This window comes from Pezoporus occidentalis, unplaced genomic scaffold (genome assembly GCF_034315485.1).
Source record: "Pezoporus occidentalis ecotype Australia unplaced genomic scaffold, CSIRO_AGI_Poc_V1 ctg10, whole genome shotgun sequence".
Lineage (NCBI taxonomy): Eukaryota > Metazoa > Chordata > Aves > Psittaciformes > Psittacidae > Pezoporus > Pezoporus occidentalis.
This window is the reverse complement of record NW_026912779.1, coordinates 2433933-2458747: the sequence shown is the minus strand read 5'-3', so window position 1 is coordinate 2458747 and position 24815 is coordinate 2433933. Positions and strand designations below refer to the sequence as shown.

Here is a 24815-nt window from a genome sequence, read left to right as displayed (position 1 = left end):
CTCCTGCCAAGCCATGGATGCTTGTGTGAACCACAAGAGTGGGGACTAATGGGTCTCATAACCAGGCTGACAATAACAGCACACACTTAGGGCAGCGTGCAGTGTATCATCCTTCACTTCTCCCCAGGAACGACTATTATCAATTTGCTGTGATATATGGAGGGAGGTTTAGGACTTATTTTTCTTTGGGCAGGATTTATAGATCTCTTAGTGACCGGGCAGACTTAATGCTATACTTTGGGAAAGGAAATGAAAGGGGGAAGGAAAAGGGGTAATAAAGCAGATTGGAGCAATTCTGGTTTAGGATAAATTCCCTCAGTCAGCTTTGGGGTTTTTATAAGTCAAAGTATTCTATTTCTTTTACTGACTCCAGAGCCAGCAAAGATTTCTAGTCAGTTTTGAATGGTAAAATACAAATATTGCTATGAAAAGTCTGGGAATATTAGTGCAGATTGTACATCTAAAGCCTCTTGAATACGAGCAAATGCAAAGCTCCTGTGAATTGTGCTGCTCTCAGAGTTCAGGCCTCCTTCCCTCCAGGCATCCTCACAGCCTCTTCTGTGCCATCTGCATCTCATGAGAATGAGAAACTTCTTGTGAACACCGTGCTTTAAGCAGGCAGGACTTCAACACATGTTGGTAGGACACTGAAAGTTAGTATTTCCCCCGTGGGCATCCTTCTCCCTCTGTCCTTGGTGAGAGACATCAGCTTTTCCTTAAAAACCAGGCAGGTTTTGCAGCCCTGAAGTCCCATCCTTCAGCTCAGAGACTTCTCATCTCAGGGGATACGACTCCACAAAGGCAGGATAGCTTCTGCCTGCTTATTCTGTCCCTTCCTTCTGGAGGAAGCTTATTGCAGCAGGGGATGGGGATGGAACCAGCTTGAATGTGGGTCTCTTGTTCTTCAAGTCCTGTGAGCCTGAAGGCACTTCAGTGCTACTGACGGTGTTATGAGTTTCTGAGGCAGCGAAGCAAAACAAGAGGAAAAGGCACTTTGCCAAAGTGGAGCTCTCTGAAAACAAGGTGCCTTAGGAGAGCAGAAGTGTGCTTTTCAGACCTATCATCACAGCTGCTGCTTGCCAGTGGGGAGCATGGCGATGTTTAACCTTCCACCAAAACTCAACCTGAACCTCCTTGCACTGAACCCCTTCTCTGCTGCTGCCCAACCCAGGTTTCAACTGGATCCTGAGCAGGACCTTGAGGATGAGAGGAGAAATCCTGTTCCCTTCCTCCTATTCTCTGGCTCCACGCATGGCACTTACATTCAGCCACTCAAAGAAGGCATCCCATGTGTACACATGTGAACCTTCCACTTATTATCTAGTGACAAAGCTGTGCGAGTGGAACCAAATCAGACAGAAGGGATGAAGTCATAGCACTGAAATCACAGATTCATAGAATCCCAGCCTGGTTTGGGTTGGAAGGGACCTTAAAGCTCATCCAGCTCCAGCCCCTGCCACAGGCAGGGACCCCTTCCACTAGAGCAGCTTGCTCCAAGCCCCTGTGTCCTACCTGGCCTTGAACCCTGCCAGGGATGGGGCAGCCACAGCTTCTCTGGGCACCCTGTGCCAGCGCCTCAGCAGCCTCACAGGGAAGAGCTTCTGCCTAAGAGCTCAGCTCAGTCTCCCCTCAGAGAATGATTAACTGCTATTAACTTCATGACTTACTTATTAAATAAAGTCATTAAATAAATTTAAGAACATATTTACATAATTTTGTGAAATAAACCATTGTCTGATCCTGCATTAATTTCTTAACACTTGCAGGACACATCACCTGACACTGCAAATCTGATCTGCAAGCTGGTAGGCTGTTTCCAGGCCTATTTTCTTCCCAATAGCTCTAAAAAGCTAAAACAGAATTTCACATTTGCTTTCATTTGCTGGCTGCCTGGCTAGCAAATCTGCATTAACTGTGCATATTAATCTGTATTAACTTCAATATATTGAGTAATTGTGAATACACAGTGCTGCAAACATCAACATCTGACAAATAATGGACTCATACTACACTGCCAACCACCCCCTCTGCCCCTGCCAGCCCTTGTGCCCAGGCTACAGCATGGTTTGGATGTTGCCTCCTCCGAAGTGTACTCTGTGTGGATTACACTGCTGCAGAAAGCACATTGCCTGAGGCAGGCAGAACCCACATAATATCCCATGTACAGCTTCTCATAAAGAAAAGAGAGGGCAACCTCTAAATGCGTAGATCCATTTTCTGTTGGAAGTAAATCTACACAATATCTAATGCCAGCACGTGACTCCAGTGAATAGAAGGCACAGGAGATCTGACTCAGCCCCACAATATCACGTAACAAAAAAGGAGATGAATGGAAATTTAGCACCTCCCTCACACTCCCTGCAAAATGTGAGGGATACTCAGGCCATTCTCCCATAGAGGCAGAGGCAAACCCTGCACTGTGCCCTGGTCACAGCCACAATAAAGACCCCTGTGTAGAACAGGGTATTTGATGGACAGAACTAATCATGAGCTTTCCTCCTTGAGCCACTAAACCCCACCATTTTCCAGTCTTTACTGGTGACAAGGGCAGTCATGAATGAAACCCACATAGTGCAGAGCACGCTGTGCAGCTCCAGTCATGGCGGTTCATCTCCCAGCCCCTCCGGAGGAAGCATTCCGCTTGCTGCCTGACTCCCAACCTCCCCACGGCACAGCACGCAGGGAGAGCCACAGCTCCTTGTGCCCCAAGGCCACTCGAGTCACCTCCCCAAAGCTTCTGAGAGAACACGATTTTCCTGTCCACTGGGCACTGCTCTGTTCACTTACCATCGGAGACCTACTTCAAACGCCCCAGACCTCATCCTCCTGCAGCCTTTTATCCCAGAGGCAAGTGGTTTCCTGGGAAGTATATCCTTCCTGCTGGGTAACTGCCACACCAGTTCAATCACTACCTGATGTTGGAAGCTTGCTTCTGATTTCCTCACTTTCATGGTTAGCTCAAAGAAAACACAGGCTGTGTTTGTCGCCTTGTTTCAAGCAGGCAGGAGAAAGGAAACCAGAAAACACCAGACCGCAGCGTGGTGCTGTGCTGGATTAATAACACACTGCACAAAACTGCAACAATTGTATTAAGGAACATTCCTGTCAATTAAAATACACAATTTTACACTGCTGCAGTTACTCACCATGGAACTCCTGTTCCCAAAGAGCTCAGGAGAAACCTCTACTTGTGCATATTGCTGCCACAATCCACACAGCATCACGACTTGTTTGAAGCACATTCAGATTTCTGAGTGCCCAAAACCACTGCTGGCTACACACCTTCATAGAATCACAGAAGAGTCTGGATTGGAAGGGACCTTAAAGCTCACTCGGTTCCAACCCCCTGCCATGGGCAGGGACACCTTCCAATGGCCCAAGCTGCTTCAGAAGCAACCATCTTCAGCTGGTCCTTCATAAACCACTTTTGCTGATGAATGTGTAAGAGGAAAAGGTCCTGGGCTGTAGCAGGTCCAACTCTCAGAGGCCACAGATATAAAGACCACCACTATTTAAGATCTGGAAGGTTCAGACTCTTCTAGACTCCACTCTACTAGGGCTCTACTAGAAAATGAGTGTGATGCAACTCCAGGCCTTGGGAATTACTCTGGGAACAAAAATCCCCAAACCAAATCTGTTCTTCCATCTGAACTGCAACTCCTGTTGTAAGTGGGTTTTCCTTGAATTTGTATCTGGATTCACACCAAGCCCATAAGCTCTTCCCATTCAGTTAACCCAAGGTGAAAGCACTGTGCTTGGTGCTCCCAGAGACAAAGACCTCGGTCAGAGCCTCAGCTGTTGTAAGTCACTACATTAATGACCTATTAATTTAAACAGAGGAGGAGAGCACATGAAAGAACCTGGTGGGTGGATGCAGTTGATTTACTTTCAGCAAATATTTGATGACATGATGAGATACCGTGGGTTTGTTCAATGGGCTTTAATTACATTTTGGTTGAAGGATTCCCTATTCTCCTACATGCTATGGAAGGGAGGAGACAAACAGTATTGGGCTGTGAATAACACAGATTGCACAAGAAAAAAATGCTAACCAAACAGTTCCCATCTTCTAATTAGATTTATAAGTAAACCCATGCCATGCACAGGGAAAATAGAACACACAGAGCTCAGCAAAAAGGGTTTTGAAAGAATTGGAAAGGGGTTGAAATAAAATGTGACAGTCTAAAGGAAGGGGGGAAAAAGAGGGAAATGCAAATGTTAGAAGGGCTTAATAATAAACTACTGTGTGCCTAAGGATCATGCCTGCCATTTCACAGTGAAACATACTGCAAAAGGCAAACTTCTTGGGTCAAACCCCCCCAAAAGTGCCTGAAACAACAGTGGAAATGAAAGAGATACAACAAGAAGAGATGGAAAAGGACCAGAAGACTGGTAAAAGAAAGAGTGAGGAAACACAGGCAGAAAAGCCCTGAAAGAGAGCAGAAGGTTCAGCCTCGTGGCGTTGGTGCTGCACACTGTGGAAGCCGGAGCTCAGCTCCGTGCATCCAGCCCCACTGTCCCATGCAGTTTGCTCGCTCAGAAAGCAGCATCCTGGCAACGCTTCCTTTCCCCTTCATTAAAGGTAAAGCTCAATTACAAGGACAAGGAGTTAGAAGGGGGAAACCTCTGACAATTCTCCATCTCTGCCTCTTGCTCCCTCCTCCGATGAAACAAGCACTGAAGCAATTTAAATTGGGTGCTTTGCCAAGTAGATCTTTTGCAAATGCATTCGCTGTCATTACATGACAGATGTCCACATTTCCATAACTTTCCAGCTGAGCTTATCAGCCCTGAAATACAACCCCTATGAAAACCCAGGGAGAGCTGCACTTAATTGCTATGGGGATGCCAGATCCTGATCTGGCTTCCCGCAGCAAGAGGCACGGATAGTGGTTACGCACCGCACCAGGGCTGGGAGGACTCTCCTGTTCCCAGTTATCTGAAGTTGCTCGCTGACATGACAGATCTGTCGCGCCCAGGAAGCTCCCACTGGGATCTGAATCCAATTTCTTGATTATTGCTGAGTGGTTTTCATTACTATATGCATAGACACTACGTTCTGCTGTATTGGGTTTCTGTGCAAGGTTTTGGTAGTGGGGGCTACAGGGGTGGCTTCTATGAGAAAGTGGCTTGAAGCTTCCGCTTCCAATGGAGCCAATGCAGCCAACTCCATGACAGACCTGCCAGTGGCCAAGTCTGAGCCCATCAGTGACAGTGGTAGCACCTCTGGAATAGCAGATTGAAGAAGGGGAGCGAAAAAAGCCTGAAGAGAAAAAAGAGGAATGAGAACATGTGAGAGAAACAGCCCTGCAGACACCAATGTCAGTGCAGGAGGAGGGGAGGAGGTGCTGCAGCCCATGGTGTAGGCCATGGTGAGGCAGTCTGTCCCCCTGCAGCCCATGGAAGGGCCCACACTGGAGCAGGGGGATGCCTGAAGGAGGCTGTGACCTTGTGGGAAGCCTGCACTAGAACAGGCTCTGGGCAGGACCTGTGGAGAGGGGACCGTGCTGGAGCAGGTTTGCTGGCAGGACGTGTGACCCCAAGGTGGGCCCATGCTGGAGCAGAGGAAGAGTGTGAGGAGTCCTCTTCTGAGGAGGAAGGAGTGGCAGAGATGAACTGACCACAACCCCATTCCCCATCCCCCTGTGCCACTGGGGGGGAGGTAGAGAAAACGAGGAGTGAAGCTGAGCCCAGGCAGAAGGGAGGGGTGGGCGGAAGGTGTTTTATGATCTGGTTTTAGTTTTCATTATCCTATTCTGATTTGATTGTTAATAAATTAAACTCGTTTCCCCAAGCCCAGCCTGTTCTGCCCCTGACAGTAATCAGTGAGTCTTTATCTTGACCCATGAGCCTCTATTATATTTTCTCCCTGATGCAGTTGAGGAGGGGTGTGACAGAGCAGCTTTGGGGGGCACATGGCATCCAGCCAGTGTCAACCCCCTGCGTCTGGTTAGGGCACCAGTCATGCTATCTTGTGTTTTGGGGGTTTTTAGTGTTAGCAGCAAAACTCGATGCACAGCGATGCTGTAGTCCCAGGCACATTGTGAGGCAGCAGAAGGCACTGCCAGAGCCCAGTGCCACAGGGAACTTTCCTGCCCCAGCCCCATGGGGAAACTATGGTCTGAAATCCAAGCCACAAATGCTCTTGCTCAGACCCTTTTGCCTCCATCACTGCTGTCACAGTCCCTCACCTCCATGAGGGATTGAGAAGCACCAGTGCACACACAGCCCTTGTCTCGGGCACAGCCGGCACCGTTTGGCATTCCCAACACAAGACCCAGCTGCACACCATAAATCTTGGAAAGCATCTGCTTTCTTGCACAAAAACCCTGCTTGTGGCCAGGAACTGAAAGGGTCTGGATCCTGTTACGTGCTCTTTGAGAGAAGGCAAAAAAGAGAACAACATAAAAAGAACAGCTAATTACAGCTCTCACCAGCACAGCAAACCTACAACCCATCTATAGCTCCTCATAACTCTTAAACCCACTACTATGCTATAAACCGCCACCAGAACAACTGTGCGCAACAAAGGAAGAGACTTTAGCAGCCTCAAGTGAATATGTGCATTTTTATACCTTTGCTATTACCTGATCAAACTAAAATATTGACTCAGTGGTGGTACTGCATTTCCTCTGACACAGGAGCCCTTCAGCAGAGCAGAGTGAACTAAAACTCAGAACCCATTTGAGCAGTGATGGCAGCACTTAAACCCATTTTCTGTGGAAATGTTCTTGCTACTAAATATTAATAAAACCTTTACATTAGAGGGCTGTGGGGTTTTGAAAAGAACAAATCAGTGTGGAGGGAGACAAGCAAAGCAAAAGCAACTGGAAAAGAACCACACCTAAGTGATAGATGGAGGGGGTGATTTAGCTGAAGAGGGAGTCAGTGAAGGTGCCAGTGCATTTTCATGAGCAACACATAGGCAAAAAAGGGGAAAAAGAAAGGATATTGAAAGGAAAAAGAAGGAAAGCATGGCAGGAGGAGAGAAAAAAGCCTCAGAAGGTAAGGACTCATCATTAAACACCTATCAGAGGCTTCATCCAAGTGTAAGTTGTCACTTCTCTTGTACCAAGCACAGTCCTGCAACTCCCAAAGCCTCCCACTGCTCCAGTGCCATCAAAGAGGTGCTGTGCACAAAGCAAAAGGCACTTTCTCACTGAAGCACTGGTGAAATTTTAAGGCAAAACACTTTAAGAGCTGTGCCAAAAACCTTCATCAGTTGTGGAGCTCATCCTGTATTTGCAGCTGATTTGTCAAAAGCGCTTGGTCTGGCTTAATGCCCAACAAACTCCCATTCCTGCCATTAAACTGAATCAAAGCAGTGCTTGGAACTGATGCATTTCCATCCTGCATCCTTGTGTTTGTGACAGGGCCTGATCACTGCTCACAGCACGTTCACGGTGTCACTCAGAGGAACAACAAACGCCCAAAAATGAACTCATGCAAATGTGATGCCGAGGTAATTGAATGCAAAGGCATCAAAGTGAACGTCGGTGTCTACATTTCCTTCCTCTCTTCTTCAGGAGGAAAGGTGAGATATGTCAGGAAACACAAACCTCATCACTCCTTTTTCTTAGCATCAGTATGCAGAGATATTAGGAGATTTTTCAGAACTCTCCTACAGGTCCTCGTGCCAACAAAACCAAACATAAGGCAAACTCTGGCCTCTGTATTGAAAATCAAAACTCAGTTTGCAGGTTTGCTCACCTAGTTCTTCCCCTTCAAATGCCCACAATCAGCATATTTTGTTCCAATTACTTTTGCCACAGCTGCAGGTTTAAGTGCTATAGTCACAAGCACTATGTTCTGGTTTTGGCACCCCATCTCAGACATTTTCAATTAATTCGATGCTTGCAATGTGGGTGTTCCAGTCTTTGGCAAGCTCTGGGAATGCATTTCATGGGTCCCCACCTGAAAGCCTCAAGCCCCAGACAAAAAAACCGTATGAGCACTTGTAAAGACCTTGCCCACAAAGAATGTTCTGCACAACTCATCCCCCAGTGCCGTTCCAGACCCAACACAAACCACAGTGGTATTTTGCAGGCCATGGACACGGTTCTTGGCAAGAAAATCATATTCTTCATCAGTGAAGATCAACCTTTGCCTTTCCTGGTGAAGCCTGTGAGCATGTTGTTGGACATTTAACCACTCTGGCTGTCCTTCTTTTCCAGATCAAAGAATTAGGGTATAAAGGTGCTACATAAACTGCTCAGTGTCACCGAGAGCGAAAGGGGCTCTTCCAACTGTCACATTATGGGTGAGGAAAAAACCCACCACACTTGACTTAAAATCTACCCAAAGGCAATTGTCAACCCAGGGCTGAGATCTTCCTGCTGATCTCAGCTTATACAACTGAATAAATCTCAGCCAGTGGATTTTAGTTCTTACACATTCCACTGTTCTTTTGAATGTCACATTCAAATAACAGTGCTGAGCATTTTTCCTTAAAAGCAATGCCTTCATTTAAACTAGTTTGATTTAAACAAAATGCAACTTCTTTTTTCTGCCAATGGCCAACTTCTTTTGGAGACTTGATGGATTTTTCTAAGGATTACTTCATAAAATACAAGAGAAAGGTGCTGGCTTGCATGTGTATATATAAAGAATTAACAAGTGTCTTTGATCCATTCTTAATGAACTTCAAAACTTTTCATTCTTAAAAAAACATATTTGAAAAACCTTTACCTTCATATTTTCTTATTTATTCAATTTAATCACAGTTTTGCATTTATTTATCTACTATATTCCTCAAAATATTAAACTAATATAACCCAACTATTATTACTTAAAACATTTGCATTTCCAGAGCAAAATATTTTGGTTAATTAGAAATAGCACTTGGTCTGTTAATAAGAAGAAGCTCTTGGAATAAAACCAGAATGTAAAGGGTCAGTTCTCTGTGATTTCCAACCCTTACATTAATTAATTATAAGAAGCAGCTTCCAGTGAATTTTTCTTAGCAAGGTACCAACACCTGCAAAGGAGAAAGATGAATGAAAGCATTGTCATAGCCTTAAAGAAATACCCCACTCAACCACGAGCAAGATGAACAAGCAGATGCGAGTGCCTTTGGTCATCCAAGTGATAAGCCCGAGCGTTCAAACGCAGTAGTAACAATGTCAGATGAGAAGTGACACTGATTTATCTCACACACGAGGACCCGAGCGCTGCTGTCTAGCTGCTGGCTACTGTTCCCACCAAGAGAAGTCACCCACCTGGGGCAGCATGCGATTTTCCTCCTCCAGCTGTCTTACTCTTGCCTCCAGCTGCCTAACATAGGACAAGGTTGATTCTAAAAAATCAAACAGAAAAAAAGAACTCGTATTATCCACAGAGATCTGCTCGTGTTTGCTCACGTCCGAGCCTGCATCACATTCTGACTTGGACTCACAGCCTCTCTCAAATGTCCACGAAACAGTCAGCTCTGCTCCTCTCCAGGGCACTGCGAGTAACACTGGTGCTAGGATTAACCTAGTTCTTTGTTGCTTGGGATTCTAAACTGCTGCGCTTTGAGGTGGTCCCTACTCAGACACAAGGTATTTCACAGACTTAAGTTCTTCAAACCCATCCCTTGAGTCATAGAACCATAGAACAGTTAGGGTTGGAAAGGACCTTAAGATCATCCAGTTCCACTCCCCCTGCTATGGGCAGGGACACCTCACACTAAACCATCTCACCCAAGGCTCTCTCCAACCTGGCCTTGAACACTGCCAGGGATGGAGCATTCACAACCTCCCTGGGCAACCCATTCCAGTGCCTCACCACCCTCACAGGAAAGAATTTCCTCCTTATATCCAATCTGAACTTCCCCTGTTTAAGTTTTAACCCGTTACCCCTTGTCCTGTCACTACAGTCCCTAATGAAGAGTCCCTCCCCAGCATCCCTATAGCCCCCGTTCAGATACTGGAAGGCTGCTATGAGGTCTCCACACAGCTTCTCTTCTCCAGGCTGAACAGCCCCACCTATGAGCTTGTGCTGTATTTTGGAAATACCCCACAAGAATAATGCATTATCCCACTGAAAAGCCCAGAAGGAGAAGACAGACTTCCGAAGGAAGATGCAGTGGAAGAAGCCTCTCCACACAGTCCCATGTAGGTCTGGTGGTGCACACACAGCCTCCGCCTGCAGGCCATGCTCCTGCCTGCAGGGAATAGAGCAGTTCACCAGCACGGAGGCTCAAGCCTCATTATCTGCTAAGGATGTGCTGTCATGCTCAAGCCTATGCTACAAACCAGATGTGCGTCTCCAGGGCCCTGAGAGGGTTTTAATCCTGGCTGATAGCACAACAGCCCAGGGCACAGCATTGCTCACAGTGTGTACTCATCCCATGCACACCAGGGCAGTGCCATACCAGGACATGCCCTCACAGCACTGCTATGTGATGCAGGCTTGGTGGAGGAACAGAATCCTGCCTGCTCTATCCACAGGCAACCTCACTGACCTTCGTAAGGTAATTCAGAATCATGGAGTCATAGAAAGGTTTGGGTTGGAAGAGCTCTGAAAGTTCCAACCCCCTGCCATGGGCAGGGACACCTTCCACTAAAGCAGCTTGCTCCAAGCCCCTGTGTCCAACCTGCCCTTGAACACTGCCAGGGATGGGGCAGCCACAGCTCCTCTGGGCACCCTGTGCCAGCACCTCAGCACCCTCACAGTAAAGAATTTCTTCCTTATATCTAACATAAATCTCCCCTGTTTAAGTTTGAACCCAATAATAAATGAAATTAATAATAAATAAATGCCATAAAATTGCATTTTTCCCATCCTCTCTTCTTCCACGGAATAATATAAATGAAGAAAATAAAATGAATCACTCCTAGCCTGCTCTGTTCCCAAGAACTTCATGCAAGAAGAGTAGATCCAGGATCCATCCCTAAATGCATCCGAGAGCTTTATCATCCCACCGTTCTTAGGTCACAAAGAATTCCTGATATTAAAGCCCTGTATCTAAGAGAAGCACATGCCTGAGAAAGCAGCACTTGACTGTAAGAGTAAAGATACCTTCTCAGTGCAGAAACACTGTTGTGACTCTTGGACCTCCTTGTACGTAGATGGAAATCCACCATGTACTTACTCCTGACTTCATGATCCACTCACCTTGCTCTGCAATGTCAACTCCAGTAACTTATCTGTACCCTTACTATCATGTAACTAGTAGAATTCTCTCTCTGATAGTTAATGGTACACAATCCACAGGTATTGGGGCAGTACTATCAGTTGACACAACCCTGCAAAGCTGCATTGTTTTAAACTGGCAGATGAATTTGTGCTTCCTCTGGCACCTCATCACCTTGCCAGCCCACCCATAAAATATAGGTGTCACTGCTCTTATGAGGCTGCAATAGGCTAAAATATGCCTGCACAGTGTGTGGGAATTTACACAACATGAAGACAACACGTGGTAATTTGTCCAAAATGATTAATACACAGTGAGGCACTGGGTTAAAAATAGAATTGTACAATGAAAGAGGTAATGTGAGGTTCTGCGTGCTCTGCTGCATAAGGATTTCCATAGCCAGTGATGAGTGCATCTCTGGAGAGCCACTAAGCCAAGCCCAGCTGAGCACTTAGGAGATGAGCAGCTTATTCAATTAAGTGCATACAACAGGGTCCCTCCCACCACATCAGCTCCTTCCCAGCAGCAGCACTGCTGGGAGGAGCAGCAGAAGCTCCCTCACCATTATGGCCATTAGCACAGGCAATAGCTCCAGCACATCTCATCTCTTCTCCTTGTTGTTTTCCACATAAGATGCTTCCTGCTCCTTTTCAAAGGGACTGAAGTAGGGGCTTGCTTTGGCACTTGCCATCTCTGAATTCACTGGTTACAAGCCCATTCTTGTGTTGGCTTGGGTTTAGACTTGATTCTCAAGTCCAACTTCCCAGCTGTGCCCACCAGCCTGCTTTATGCAGGCTCCCTTCTGGATTCTCTTCAACTCCGGGTCTTTTGTAATTGTCTGATTTACAGTTTAATAGCTCCTCATAGGATGTGCACCTCTTGGCAAAGCCTGCCTCTCAGTTTTACTTCTTCACTTGTATGCCGGGAGTCCAGAGCCAAGATCTGTTCTGCTTCAAATCACACAACTCTGCTCCAGTGCCAGGTCAGACCTGCTGAGGGTTTGGTCTGAAATCTCTGTGCCTCTTAACTCTTCAAAAGTGTGAAACAATGATTTAAATCCCCTTTTGTAATCTGATTAAAACAGAAAATTAGGTCATCTACCACAGCTTTGATCTAGCAAATCCTTATTTATGTGAGTCTTCTTGACACGTAGACTAGATGCATAGATATTTCAGTATCTGTTAATATATTCATGCTGTGATGCTATGAGCTTAGAGGGGAGAATGAGCAGAAAAGCCAGTCAAGGACGTAAGAGACAGAGGAACTGAAAAGACATGAAGTGAAACACTGTCACCAAACTTCAAACAATCAAAGTTGCATCTTGAAAGTAATTGTGAGAAGGTCTGTACGATCCATCTATTCCCAATCAGCCTGGAGACCAGGAATGAGCTCTAAACAAAGAGCAAAGCTTAAAATGCCATCAGCAAACAGTTACCTGCTACCGCTCCCCTTGTCACTTCAGGCAAATTGCCAGAAGACAATTAAGCACTTTAAAACTGAAGCAGAATGAACTGATGATAATAATGCTTCAGCTTCAATATCTGAGCTGCAAACAGATGTATCCCAAAGGGGAAGCAGTACAGAAGCTTAGCATCACTTCCCTATCATTACTGTTATCTGATAATCAGGCATTTAGTGAGATGGCACAATGTGTCAGGCAACCACTGCTCTGAAACCCAACCTGTGCAAACAAGCTGATCCCAAGCTGATGTCATTAGTCATGAAACCTTTCTGTGTTTTATCCTTCCCCAAACAGATCTCTCTCACGTTGCTCAGAGCTGTGGGTACACAGAAAAGCCCTCCCTTATTTGCAGGACCTTAAACTTCAGTCGTAGATTGCTTGTAGATAAACTTCCACACACAAATGTGTGAGAACACAACCAGGGGGAAACAGCGTTTGTAGTAAACACCATAAAGGCTCAGCTACTGTAATAGCTCAGAAACTGTTAACTACATGCAGATCAAACACAGCCTCAAGTAAAAGCACACAAACAATCAATTTGGCCCCATAACTAAACTAGATCTGACCGCAGGGACATGATGCCGCAGTAGCCACACATCATCCCCTTCTGGGCTTCTTGGTTACATTATTTCTGCTTCATCTCATTTTCCTTCACCAGGTACTTCTATGGGAGTTACAATTTGAACAATTCCCATTCTCAGGAATGGGTTCCTACCAAATGAGCTCCCCTACTTGAGCCTCCCATGTTCACAGCATCATTGAAAACAGGATCTCCGTGTGGTGCTTTATTCCACGGCGGAAACTAAAACTCTTCTCCAAATCACTGAAGAGACAGCAGTACATTGCTTTTAGGGAAAAGAAGTGACAGCACACCCCTTCTCCACCTCCGTCACTCTAACATGTTATTAGAGAACATCAATATTTATAGCTGATCCCTTTCTCTTTTGACATCCACACTCGAAGCCAGTAGATATTCTGGGCTGATGTCAAACTTTATCAGACTCTTATGCTGCTCCAAAGGCGCGTTTGTGCCTTGGCTTTATCCGGTTTTGTGTGACTGTGCCTGATCTCAGGCTATCAAGTAACTCATAATGTTCTTGAAGCCAGATTATCCTCTGCTATTTTAGAATGGTTGAAGATGCCACATTACATTCTGATAGTTCCCTTTTTTCTGGGTTTGAAGAGACTGGAAAGGTACAACTTGCAGGCAACTGTGGCACTGCACTGGAGAACCTCTTAAAGACTGAGGTCCTCTACTACATATTAGCTCCCTGCAAAGCAAATAGATCAGAACCCCACAGAAAGCAAAACCTCAAAGGTTCAATCCACACTTCTACTGTTGAAATGAGCTTGAGTAACAAGCCAGTGGAAAGAGTTTTATCTAATGACTAGAGAAGCACCTGAGGTAAAGAAAGAGCAGGAGATGCAACACCTCTAGGACTGATATAAACTCAGAAAGTAATGCACAAGTGCATGCAGTAACTAAAATCCCAACTTTTTGTACTTTTAAAGAACACTGATAACAAATTATAATAGTTGTCTGCAAAAACTGAGCACAGGGATCCTGCAGACCTCCCTTTGATTGACCTTAAAGGGCAAACCCATCAATGCAAAAGATGCTACTCACTTCATGGAAGTTAAAAAAGACTTACAGAATCTTTTAACTCTGGAGACACCTGATAATATAGGGGATAAGCAAAGCACAGGAAGAAGCAGAACAAAATCCCCCAAGCTGAAAATACTTAGATTGAGAAACAAGTACTACTGTTTGCCTTGATTTGCCTAGCTGGTGACTTCTGGCCAGCACGAATAGAAGACGCTATGATGGATGACAGGCAGCTCTGAAGCAGCAGCAGCTGGTCCTCACGTCCTCATGGTCAGAAAATGGATAAATGTGGTTTATGATAATGCAAACATCACCCCAGTTCTGTTCACATCAACAGTTTCTGCTTCCACTAGCTCAGCTCTTTAGGTTCCTAAAGGAGGTCACCAGAACCTGGAGAGCTGTCACATCCCAATGCAATACTTTAACCACTTATGGTATAAATGAGGGAAACTGCCAGCAATTTATTTCAGCAAAGACTTTAGCATGTTATGTGTAGTGATACTGTGATGTATGGCAGTGAAGGTTCAGTGAAGGTATTTCCACTTCAGTGGGGAAAGTCATTTGTTACGCTGCTCCTCCTGCACTGTGTTGGCAGGGATATAATATTTGCATATCAAATCACATTTTGGTCATTCAAATCCACACCCAGCATCCTGCAATGAAAACTAAATCATCTTTCAAGGAATGGGAGATGAAAACCACGGCTGTGCAAGGGATACTTTAAACCCTCCCCCAATTAACTGACAGCTCCATATGTTCATTGAAGGGTTTCTGTGCAAACTGGGGAGCAGATTCAATGACACGCAAAGTATCTCCCTGTCCTATAATTCCTAAGTATCTGATTTAATTACTTCAGTATTAATATTCATGACTAAACCATGTTATTACTGCAATTCATCTCCTTTAAGCTGCCTTGCTTGACTATAAGTAAAAAAATCACACTGTTGGCTTTACACGAAGGCAGATTCCCACCTCCTGCATCTCTGAACCGGTGGAGCTGCCCAGGGCTTATACTGGCAGCATCCAGCCGCCCGGCAGCAGGACTCAATGACCTCTGAAGGTCATTTTTAGCCCTGTCTTCTGTGATCTTCTCTTGTGGTTGCACATCTTATGCAACACTGCTATTGAGTAAGTGCTGGAGAAGTTATTAAAGTGCAGCTGAATTCCCCTGTAACACAGCGACATGAGGATTAGGGCTACCATGTAGACAGACAGACATGTGCCTAAGGCCACATTTTAGGAAGCTCACCAGAATGTTTAGGAGCTATTTACCACTTAGGCACATGCACTTGGGAAGTTCTGGGGCAGCAACCAGCCAAGCATTAGCATTAAGATAGGGTCTGCATTTCTCAGGGTTGCTGCTGTCTGACATTCTCCCTCCCCAAGCTGAGATTCCTTGTGATTACGGATCCAGCACTTCTTGACTTCTCCCTGTAATTAAAAATAGAATTACCCAAGCTTAGCTAGCTCACTGAGTGCCTCAATACTGAATGCTAGCAAAGGGAAAAGCTTACATATGCTAATTCAAACATCTAGAATGCAACGTTACCCCTGCCACTTAGTTTTATTTCTCAGACAGCATGTGCCACGTTTCCCTTTTTCAGCACACGCTACACACAGACGTGTGCCAATAATGGTATTTCTGTAATCAGGCATTTGCACAGAGATTTCATTCAGAAATAGTGTCCTCTCAGTTGTAGCAGCTTTTAATCATAAATCACCTCTTTATTACAGGGAAAAATACTTGTAATGTCTTGAGGCAGCCCAAGCATTAATGATCCATCTCAGGGGGGACCTTATTGCTCCCTACCCAAAGGAGGATGGAGCCAGGAGGAGGTTGGGTTCTGCCCCCAAAGAACAAGGGATGGGACAAGAGGAAACGGCCTCAAGCTGCACCAGGGCAGGTTTAGATGGAGCTGAGGAACAATTCCTTCCCCAGAGGGTGCTCAGGCATTGGAACAGGCTGCCCAGGGCAGGGCTGCAGTCACCGGCCCTCCAAGTGTCCACACCCCATGGAGATGAGGCCTCAGTGCCGTGGGTTAGTGGTGGCCTTGGCAGTGCTGGGAATGGTTGGACTGGATGAGTCTTTTCCAGCCTGGTTGATTCTGTGGTTATGATTCTGTGTTAGCAATTTAGGTTGGCACTGGTTGGAGGTTTTGTTGCATGTTCAGTTTTAGGGTACAACAAGATTTCCGGCTGAATTCACCTACATCAAAAAAGCTTAAAAAAATAAGTTAAAAACCCTCTCATAGAGAAAAAGGATTCGACTTCAGGAGTGCTGAAAAATGACATCAGATGTCAGACAAGGTCAGCTTTTGCTTCCTGCTTCTCTGAAGCTATCAGTAACACTTTTGCTTACAGCTGGGTAATGCTGTCACGTTAATGGTCTGCTGTAACACTAACCTTGGTTTGTTGGGGGTTTTTTGGAGCTACAGGTGACAAAGGCAAAGCTTTTCTTCCTGGCCTGCTTGATATCCTGTTAGCTCCACTTCAGGCTGTGCTAAATGCACTGGCCACGTTATTGATGAAAACTGAGAAAATCAAACCCATTACGGTATTGCTTAAAGCTTGCCCACTGGCTGCTAGCTTGTTCTGGTATTGATTCTGTGTGTTTTATTATCGGTAAAACCCTTATCAGCTCCACTTACTGAACTGCCTGGGTTTGTCCCTGTGCCACTGCTCTCTCATTTGCTCATTAGGAGTGTCCCCCAAGTGCAAGAACATTCCCCTAGACTGGAAGTGCAGCAGCAGGAGAGGAATGGGCTCCTGTGGGAAATCAAATGGAAGAGGGGGAAAGACAAGCTTGAGTATAGCTTTGCTTAGGAAAGTAAGGTACATGAAGATACTGGCTTGGAGAGATAAATAAGGGAGGGGTTTACTACTGGCACCTAGAAAGCAAACTACAAAATCTCCTGATCATGTTGATTTGCATCTTTTAAGTGGTCCCTTGCTGAAGAGGACCTGGGTCTTCTTCAAAGACATGGCCAGTGTGAAGCCATACATGCCTACATGACCCCACGATCCACAAAGACACCACAGAACCAGCATCTCCCAGTTCTCCTGTGCCCATGTTAAATGACCATTTGCAATACAACAAAATGAAAAACAAAACAATGAATGCAAATTAAAGCTTCCCAGCAACAGCAGTATTAGCTGAGAAAGCAGAGGACCAGAGGGTCAAACTGACTGAGGTGCTGAATACATGCACTGAAGGTCTGTCACCATCCCTGTAACTCCCCGCAGATGCTCAAAGCCATCTTTCCTAGCACATACAATTGTGTTTCAGAAGCTCCAACCATCAGATGTTGAAGAAACACAGTGTAGCAAAGTTAGCATTGGTACAGCAAGTTCTAGTTAATAATTACATTGGCTTCTACTTGGAAGACTGCAATGTAGGCCAAAACTGAAAACTACATCTCCAGGAATTCTGAACCAGATCAAACCTGTGAATCACTCTCATGCTCATCCACTGCCTTGTTAAGAGGCAGTTATCCACCCGGTACAATCCCTTTTCATGGGTTATGATTTGTGTGACTCGGAACCAAATGCAAGCGATGTTCCTGGGAGAGCAGAAATAGACGCTTTCACATTGCTGAAGCCATTGAACAGCTCACTTCCTGCTACAACTACAAATGAGATGCCAAAACTCACAACAAAGATCGATAGCCATGTGGTATGTGGAGGAACAGCCAAGCCACATTCCTCTTCTCTGTTAAGGCATCTCCTTGTGTGACTGAAACCAACAGTTCACATTCTGGGTTTATGTGGGGCAAGTCTGGATGGAGAGGCAAAGGCTGGGAAGGACCCTGTAGCTGCATACACCATTGAAGTGGACACCATGGACTGCAGGTGTAGGGGCAGCAGAGTGCATCCTACTGTCTACAGGCTGCAGACCACGGTACACAGCGAGCTGTGCCAGCGAGTTCTTTCTTCACCCTTTACACCTCTCCTTGCTCAGAGAGGTGTAGCCTCACTGGGGAGAATCTGTACAACATCAGATCATGGCTTCAAGGTATCTGGGCAGCAGGCAGAGCCAGGAATGCAAGAGGAACAGTAAAGTCACTGTCTTAGGCTCTGTTTCTAGCTCCTTTGCTCCCTTCTGATCCTGCTGCTGCTCCACTTCCTGCAACAGATGCACCCTGCAGTGAACTGTGGTGTGCAGACAGTGGCATGATGCCTGCCGGGGAGCCTGCATGGAGGCAGCATCTCTCTTGTGCAGAGCAATGCAGCAACACCCCTTCCTCAGGGGAAAAGTACCACCTAATAATAACCCAGGACAACAGCAGGATTTAATCCAGCTATTATCCATGAGACTGCTGCCTCAGAGGCACAGGAAAAGATGCTGATAGGTCAGGAGTCTTTTATGTTCACTCTTAAACTGAGACCATCTTTACTAGCTGTGCTAAAAGCTCTGCCAGTATACAATTTTGTATGGGAATAATGAGTCCTACTTTCTAAGGAGCTGAATTTCAGACCTGTCCATCAGTCTCCCTGCATCTGCTTGTCACTGCCTCAGGCCCAAGGCATGCCAGGTAGCCTGCAGCTACACACAGCCCTGCCACCGGGAGGGATACACTTCCTTGCCAAGTGGGAAGAGAGGGCAAAGGGGACATCCACACCTCTAGAAACAAAGGCATCAAAATGTCCAGCCTTTCCACATGGCTGTAGGCGTCCTCTGGCCCGGGGCACGCTGTCTGCATGGCAGAGATATCCCTCCAAGCAGCCTCTCCCTGCAGCCATGAGCACTTGGCAGCAGCATGGCATCTCCTCCCGGAGGCAGAGCATCAGCAGGAGGCACCAACCACAGCAGGTCACCACTGACACTCCATCTACCAGAAAAGAAGAGGGGGAGTGTCCTCCCCAAATCCTGTCTTTTTACAGATGGATACTTACTGGGAAACACAGCAGGGAAAACCACAAAACCAGCAGGTCTCCAAGGGAAAAAGAGAAGCTAGATTTATGCTATTATCCATCTCCGTGGATGAGCAATGAGGAACGCTCCCATGATGAGGCAAGAGCAGAAGCTGAGGGACTGCCAGAAGAAGACAAGCTAATGTGAGCAAACACAGTGAAGATTAAAAATTATCAGCAGGAAAGGGGGCTTTGGATTAATTTCCCTACACAGAGTGATCAAGATGCAGGACCGGCTATTAAATGTAGTAAAAGATGTTGCAAGATTAAATATGTCCTCGAGACTGAAACCACCCTCTTGCTTCCCACAGCCCATTAAAGAGCCATCATATAATAGTGCTTTCCTGCCCCTACTGAGCCTGGTCCCATTTGGAGCTGGAAAGATGACCGTTCTGTGAAATTACTCCATTGGCAATCTCAGCACAGAACCTAATTCTGAGGAAAAATTAACTACCCATTTCATGCTGGCAGCTACATGAGAGCGGAGGAGAAGGCTCTATCTCTTCTGTAAGACTTTTGGCTGAATGTGGAAGAGAGTAGTAAAAAGAAGCATTTAAATGACATGGCTTTTAAGCCAACAATCTGTCAGTGCAAGTATGTCTCTATCTATAGGTACTCACATCTTCAATAGTCTGTCTGCCAGGCAACGTAGCACAAGCGCCTGGGCTCCTCTTCAGTGGAGCATCCATGCCTCCAGATAAAATCCCTGGGAGGGGAAAGCTCCCAGAGGGAATCAGGAATCAGACTAAATGCCCAGCTCTGGCTGAATCAGCACCTTGCAAAACTACTTCAGCACTTTGGATGTCTCCTGCATGTTCTTGGTACCTCAAACAAGCCTGACCTTGGGGGCATAGGGATGCCTGTGCCAGAGCAGACCAAGCACACACCTAACACAAGATCTTGCCATTTCCTGCATTTCTGGAGATCTGACCCAGTTTCTCTGTGGTCCTGGTACAATGCTGGGACTCTGTGACCATTCCAGTGAGGCTGTCAGCAGCCATTGCTTCCTCAGAGCCACAGCCAGGGCAGAGGGGACTCAGGTGCTGCATACCAAACCCTGCCACACTGCATTTTTAAGGCACCCAAACCTTCCCAGGGTTTAGGCACCTTTTACATATTTCCCCATTCACGTTGTCAGACATACATAGAATCCCAGCCTGGTTTGGGTTGGAAGGGACCTTCAAGCTCATCCAGTCCCAACACTGCCAGGGATAGGGTAGCCACAGCTTCTCTGGCACCCTGTGCCAGCACCTCAGCACCCTCATAGTGTAGAGATAGGCTGCACTACACACATCTGCTTTAAAGCTGTCAACAACTGTATAACCATGTATGTACCTCCCAGAGCCAGCAAATGGTGGCTGAGCCCCTTGTGCTCTCCTTCTCTTTTTGCTAGTCATGTATCTGCAATGTCTTTAGAGCAAAACCAGCTGAGATTTCCTACAACAGCATGCTCAATCACCACCTGCCCATTTCCTGGTCAGCATAAAAGATTTCTTGAGTGATTCTGTATGGGTTGCATAGGTCCTGGGACAGCAGATGTGGCAGCTCCCTTAGGATGCTACTGCCTGCTCTCTTGGTAGCCCCTCCAATGATGTGACTTTTTGCCCGTATTAGCAAAGCTAATCCAGGGGCTTTAGTATGATGAGATCATCCTCCTCATCAAAGAGGTTAATGAAGTGCTTTCACTTCACTGCACTTCCAAAACATTTAGGAGAAAGAGTCAAATACAACTCCAAGGAGCTCTAAGTAATGGACAGTCTTCTGCAGAACAGCCTTTGTATATCTTGTTCAGCTCTGGGGCAGCAGCACAAGAGGGATGTGGAGCTGTTGGGAGTGAGCCCAGAGGAGGCCATGGAGATGCTGCGAGGGCTGGAGCAGCTCTGCTCTGGAGCCAGGCTGAGAGAGCTGGGCTGGGACAGCCTGGAGAAGAGAAGGCTCCTGAAGGGGAGACCTGAGAGCAGCTCCAGTGCCTGAAGGGGCTCCACAAAAGCTGGAGAGGGGCTTGGGACAAGGGATGGAGGGACAGGCCAAGGGGGATGGCTTGAACCTGCCAGAGGGGAGACTGAGCTGAGCTCTTAGGCAGAAGCCTTTCCCTGTGAGGGTGCTGAGGCGCTGGCACAGGGTGCCCAGAGAAGCTGTGGCTGCCCCATCCCTGGCAGTGTTCAAGGCCAGGTTGGACACAGGGGCTTGGAGCAAGCTGCTCTAGTGGAAGGTGTCCCTGCCCGTGGCAGGGGGTTAGAACTGGATGAGCTTGAAGGCCCCTTCCAGCACAAACCAATTTGTGACCTTTGTTGCCAGCATGGCCATCAGCCACTGAGCAAGGTGAATCTACACATCTCACTGAGCTGTCTCTTAAAACACATGAAATGATGCCACTGCCATTGGCTGCCCTGGCACCTTCTCCTATGTTTCAAATACCATTTAATTCAACAGGGGTTAAATCAGTCCAATATTGGAAGTACCCCAGAACCTGAAAGTGATAAATAAGCAGTTGCAATAGCAGTGCAAGTTTTTAAAGCATCTGCAGGGGTATGGTACTTTGTGTGGTTGCACAAGGGGCTACGACATCCAGACAGAGCTTAGAATGACTCATGAGCCGTCAAACTTGAGAGCTCTCACAGCTGCTTATCTGCAGCATCGGAACAAAACAAGTATTTTAAACAAGGTCTCCTCCGTTTATTTCCTGGTTACTTCACTAATGGCAAAGCCATCTACGTGTTTCCTCTCCCTAAACATACAAATAATGGAGAAAGGGGTTTCTGTAGCTTTATAAGGACTAAAAATGTGTGCCTTCAGAAAGACAGAGGGGGACTTTTGGTGCTTAGCTGAGCATTTCCTGGGCAGGCCGTGCAGTACAGTCACAGCTATGCTGTCTATCTGATTAATACTAATAATGAAATAGAAATACAGCAATGTAGTGCAATAGAATAAATTCTAGAAGAATAAAAAAGACCAACGTCTTCCTCTGCCAGTAGCTGCAAACTAGGACTGTATCCCCTGAGACTGGCTAGAATGAAGACAAAAAGACATAATTATTCCCAGAGTTCTGGGCAATAAAAGGCAGACGTGACTCTAACTACAAACTGAAGGAAAGCTCCGAGTAAACCAGTTACAAATCTGATTATATTACACATAGATGACCACTGCAAGTCCTGTTCAAAAGACAACGGAACCATACCACCTACTATTTCATTACACAGGATGGGCTCAGAAACAACAGTGCTGAGGGCAGGGAAGGTAGAATAAGGCTATAGATGAGCTGTCAGAGTAGCTGCTGTACCAAAATGCAGGCAGCATCCTGAAATTTCTGGAGAAAATTGAGAAATACAGAGAGCCTCAGAGGTTTAAGGCTAGAGAAATGCCATTAAAACAATGCAGCCTGGCTTCCTGCCCTGCGGAGACAAAGGAATTCTGATAATAATTCCAGGAATGCCTGGTTTCCTTTTCGCTGCTGGAAGTGGACACGGTCTAAAGAAGTCTGCGGGGTTTTTAACTCCAGAGAAAGCTTTGGTAAAAACAACTGTACCAAAATGAAGTTTATGAGCAATGTTTTTCATGTGATTTAGGAGATAAACAGAAGATCTGTAGTAATAATTTATTGCAAAGGGTTCCAGTCTCCATTTCTATGGTTTTCCTGAAGCCTGGCAAGCAGTTCCAATGCCTCTATGTTACTTCCTGCCATTCATCAGGACAACCCTGCTCTGATGTTCATGTATGGAATGAGTAGGTTAAAGCCTGTATCACTTACCCTCCATCCCTTTGTTCACATCACGCTGCATGTAAGAAGGAAACCCATCGTCCCCAGCTGGGAAACCTCCCACCAGAGGACATCCAATGATGCTTCCTCCACCCACCTGCTGCTTCGGGGGTATTTGAATAGGAATTGCAGCACCACAATCTGTCATTCTACAGTTAAATGTTAACAAAGTCCTTACATAGGGTGAGAAATCTTACACAGATTATGACCCCCAGCAAGCCACTGGTATTCCCTAGATGAGAACAACTCCACAGGCTTTTCCAGAGCATTAACTAGACCGTTCTTCACAAACTCAACACACACTTCCAACCTTAATAAAGACTAACAGAAAAATCTCAAAGCACAGGCTTGCAGAAGAAAAGGAATCTCCTTTCCTCCCATTCTTCTAATAGCAGCAATTACAACACACTGACACCAGCAACAGTTGACACAGAACACAACTTCTTCCTGGAAACATGCCAGGAGCTCAGGGAAATTATAAGCTTTCTTTCCTGTAGCATAAACACGTTTCAATGAGGCTCTGCAGCAACAACAACAGCAGAATTATCAGGCAGAGCAGCCTCTACATGTTACTTGCCCCTGTGCCGAGAGCCACCTCCATGGGCCAGGGACATGGCATGTCCTCAGACATGTGAGATAACCTCTTCTTGAGCACTCAGGATCCAGTGCTGGCAGGAACTGAACTCTTCAGCTGAGTGGCAAGTTCCATCATTTCCCGTCAGACAAGCAGAATTTGGGAGACAAAGTGCTTGGGAAGCAAATGGAGCAGTAACGGGAAGTGCCTGCTTTGTTTGCTGGGGATTGGATTTGGGCTTTTTGGAGGGTGGAGGGGTTGTCCTACAGTTGTCCCACTGTTACAAACAGGCAGAAGAAAAAAAGCATTTAACATGTCTCTAAACCACTTTGCAGGCTGGAAAGTGGTAGTGAGAGGATATATTTCCCACATCAGTCTCCTCCAATGACTCACAATATTCCCAGGTTTCCTTTTCACTCTCTGTTAAGGGAATGCTTGCAAGGGCAGCTGAGTTTTGCTAAGTTATTTGTTCCATCATTAGACATTTAGGTTAAGCATTAGTCGGAAGCTCTTCCCTGGGAGGGTGCTGAGGCACTGGCACAGGGTGCTCAGAGAAGCTGTGGCTGCCCCATCCCTGGCAGTGTTCAAGGCCAGGTTGGACACAGGGGCTTGGAGCAAGCTGCTCTAGTGGAAGGTGCCCCCATGGCAGGGGGTTGGAACTGAATGAGCTTTAAGGTCCCTTCCAACACAAACCAGCCTGGGATTCTAGGATTCCTTGACCAGAGGCCTGGCTTCATGGACAGCAGGAAGGAACAACTTACACTGTACAGGACAGCAAAAGAAGTGCTGTGGTGGCACAGAATACATGTGGTGCCTAGAGGAAGTTATTAACTGTCCATGGGATTTTTCCGGTTTGAAGTGCTCCTTTAGGAAATGATAAGGGGATGCTATGAAGGATTAACTTTACTGAACAGAGCACCAAGCTGGCTTCTGATACTGGAGACAGGTAGAAGGATTTGGTTTCTGTATTCCCCTCAAAGGGAATTATTACCTGCTCTTACCACATGCAGAGTGCGCTCCTGATATCACTGTTTTGGTTTGCTTTTCTACAAGCTAACTTGAATTACTCTAAGAGGCAAGCCCTGGACCTCTCAGTAAGACCCATACTCCCAGGACCCCTCCAAGGGCTGCTTTCCATCATCAGAGAAAGGAACAGCCCAAGATTCAGTAGCAGTGTTAGGGCAGGCTTACCCAAGTGTACAACTTTGTAAGGAAAACAGAATTAGAGCTGCCTGGCCAACATTTTAATGAAACATTTATCATTGTCACCCAAACATCAAGAGTGTCATTAAAACCCATCTGAACGTGACTGATGCTGTTGCAGTTGAGGACACCACTTTCAGCTCAACAGAGAAGAGGCCCAATATGCAACACCACCATTTCCTCTAA

General features: G+C 46.2%; 2 protein-coding genes across 5 annotated transcripts in view; one reads left to right on the top strand and one right to left on the bottom strand.

The window, feature by feature from the left end:
• Positions 1 to 24815, top strand: part of EFEMP1 (EGF containing fibulin extracellular matrix protein 1) — a 378486-nt gene that overhangs the window by 145184 nt on the left and 208487 nt on the right. The window lies entirely within an intron of this gene.
• Positions 1 to 24815, bottom strand: part of CCDC85A (coiled-coil domain containing 85A) — an 83870-nt gene that overhangs the window by 10772 nt on the left and 48283 nt on the right. For 2 of the 4 annotated variants that reach the window (XM_062609437.1, XM_062609446.1), the window contains exon 3: positions 9219 to 9295. The exons of 1 other annotated variant lie outside the window; for it this stretch is intronic. In XM_062609437.1, the coding sequence (XP_062465421.1) occupies positions 9219 to 9295 (77 nt within the window). Of the gene's footprint in view, positions 1 to 8689; positions 8978 to 9218; positions 9296 to 24815 lie in introns of those variants that run through there. One more of the 4 variants, XM_062609454.1, reaches the window with a different exon arrangement.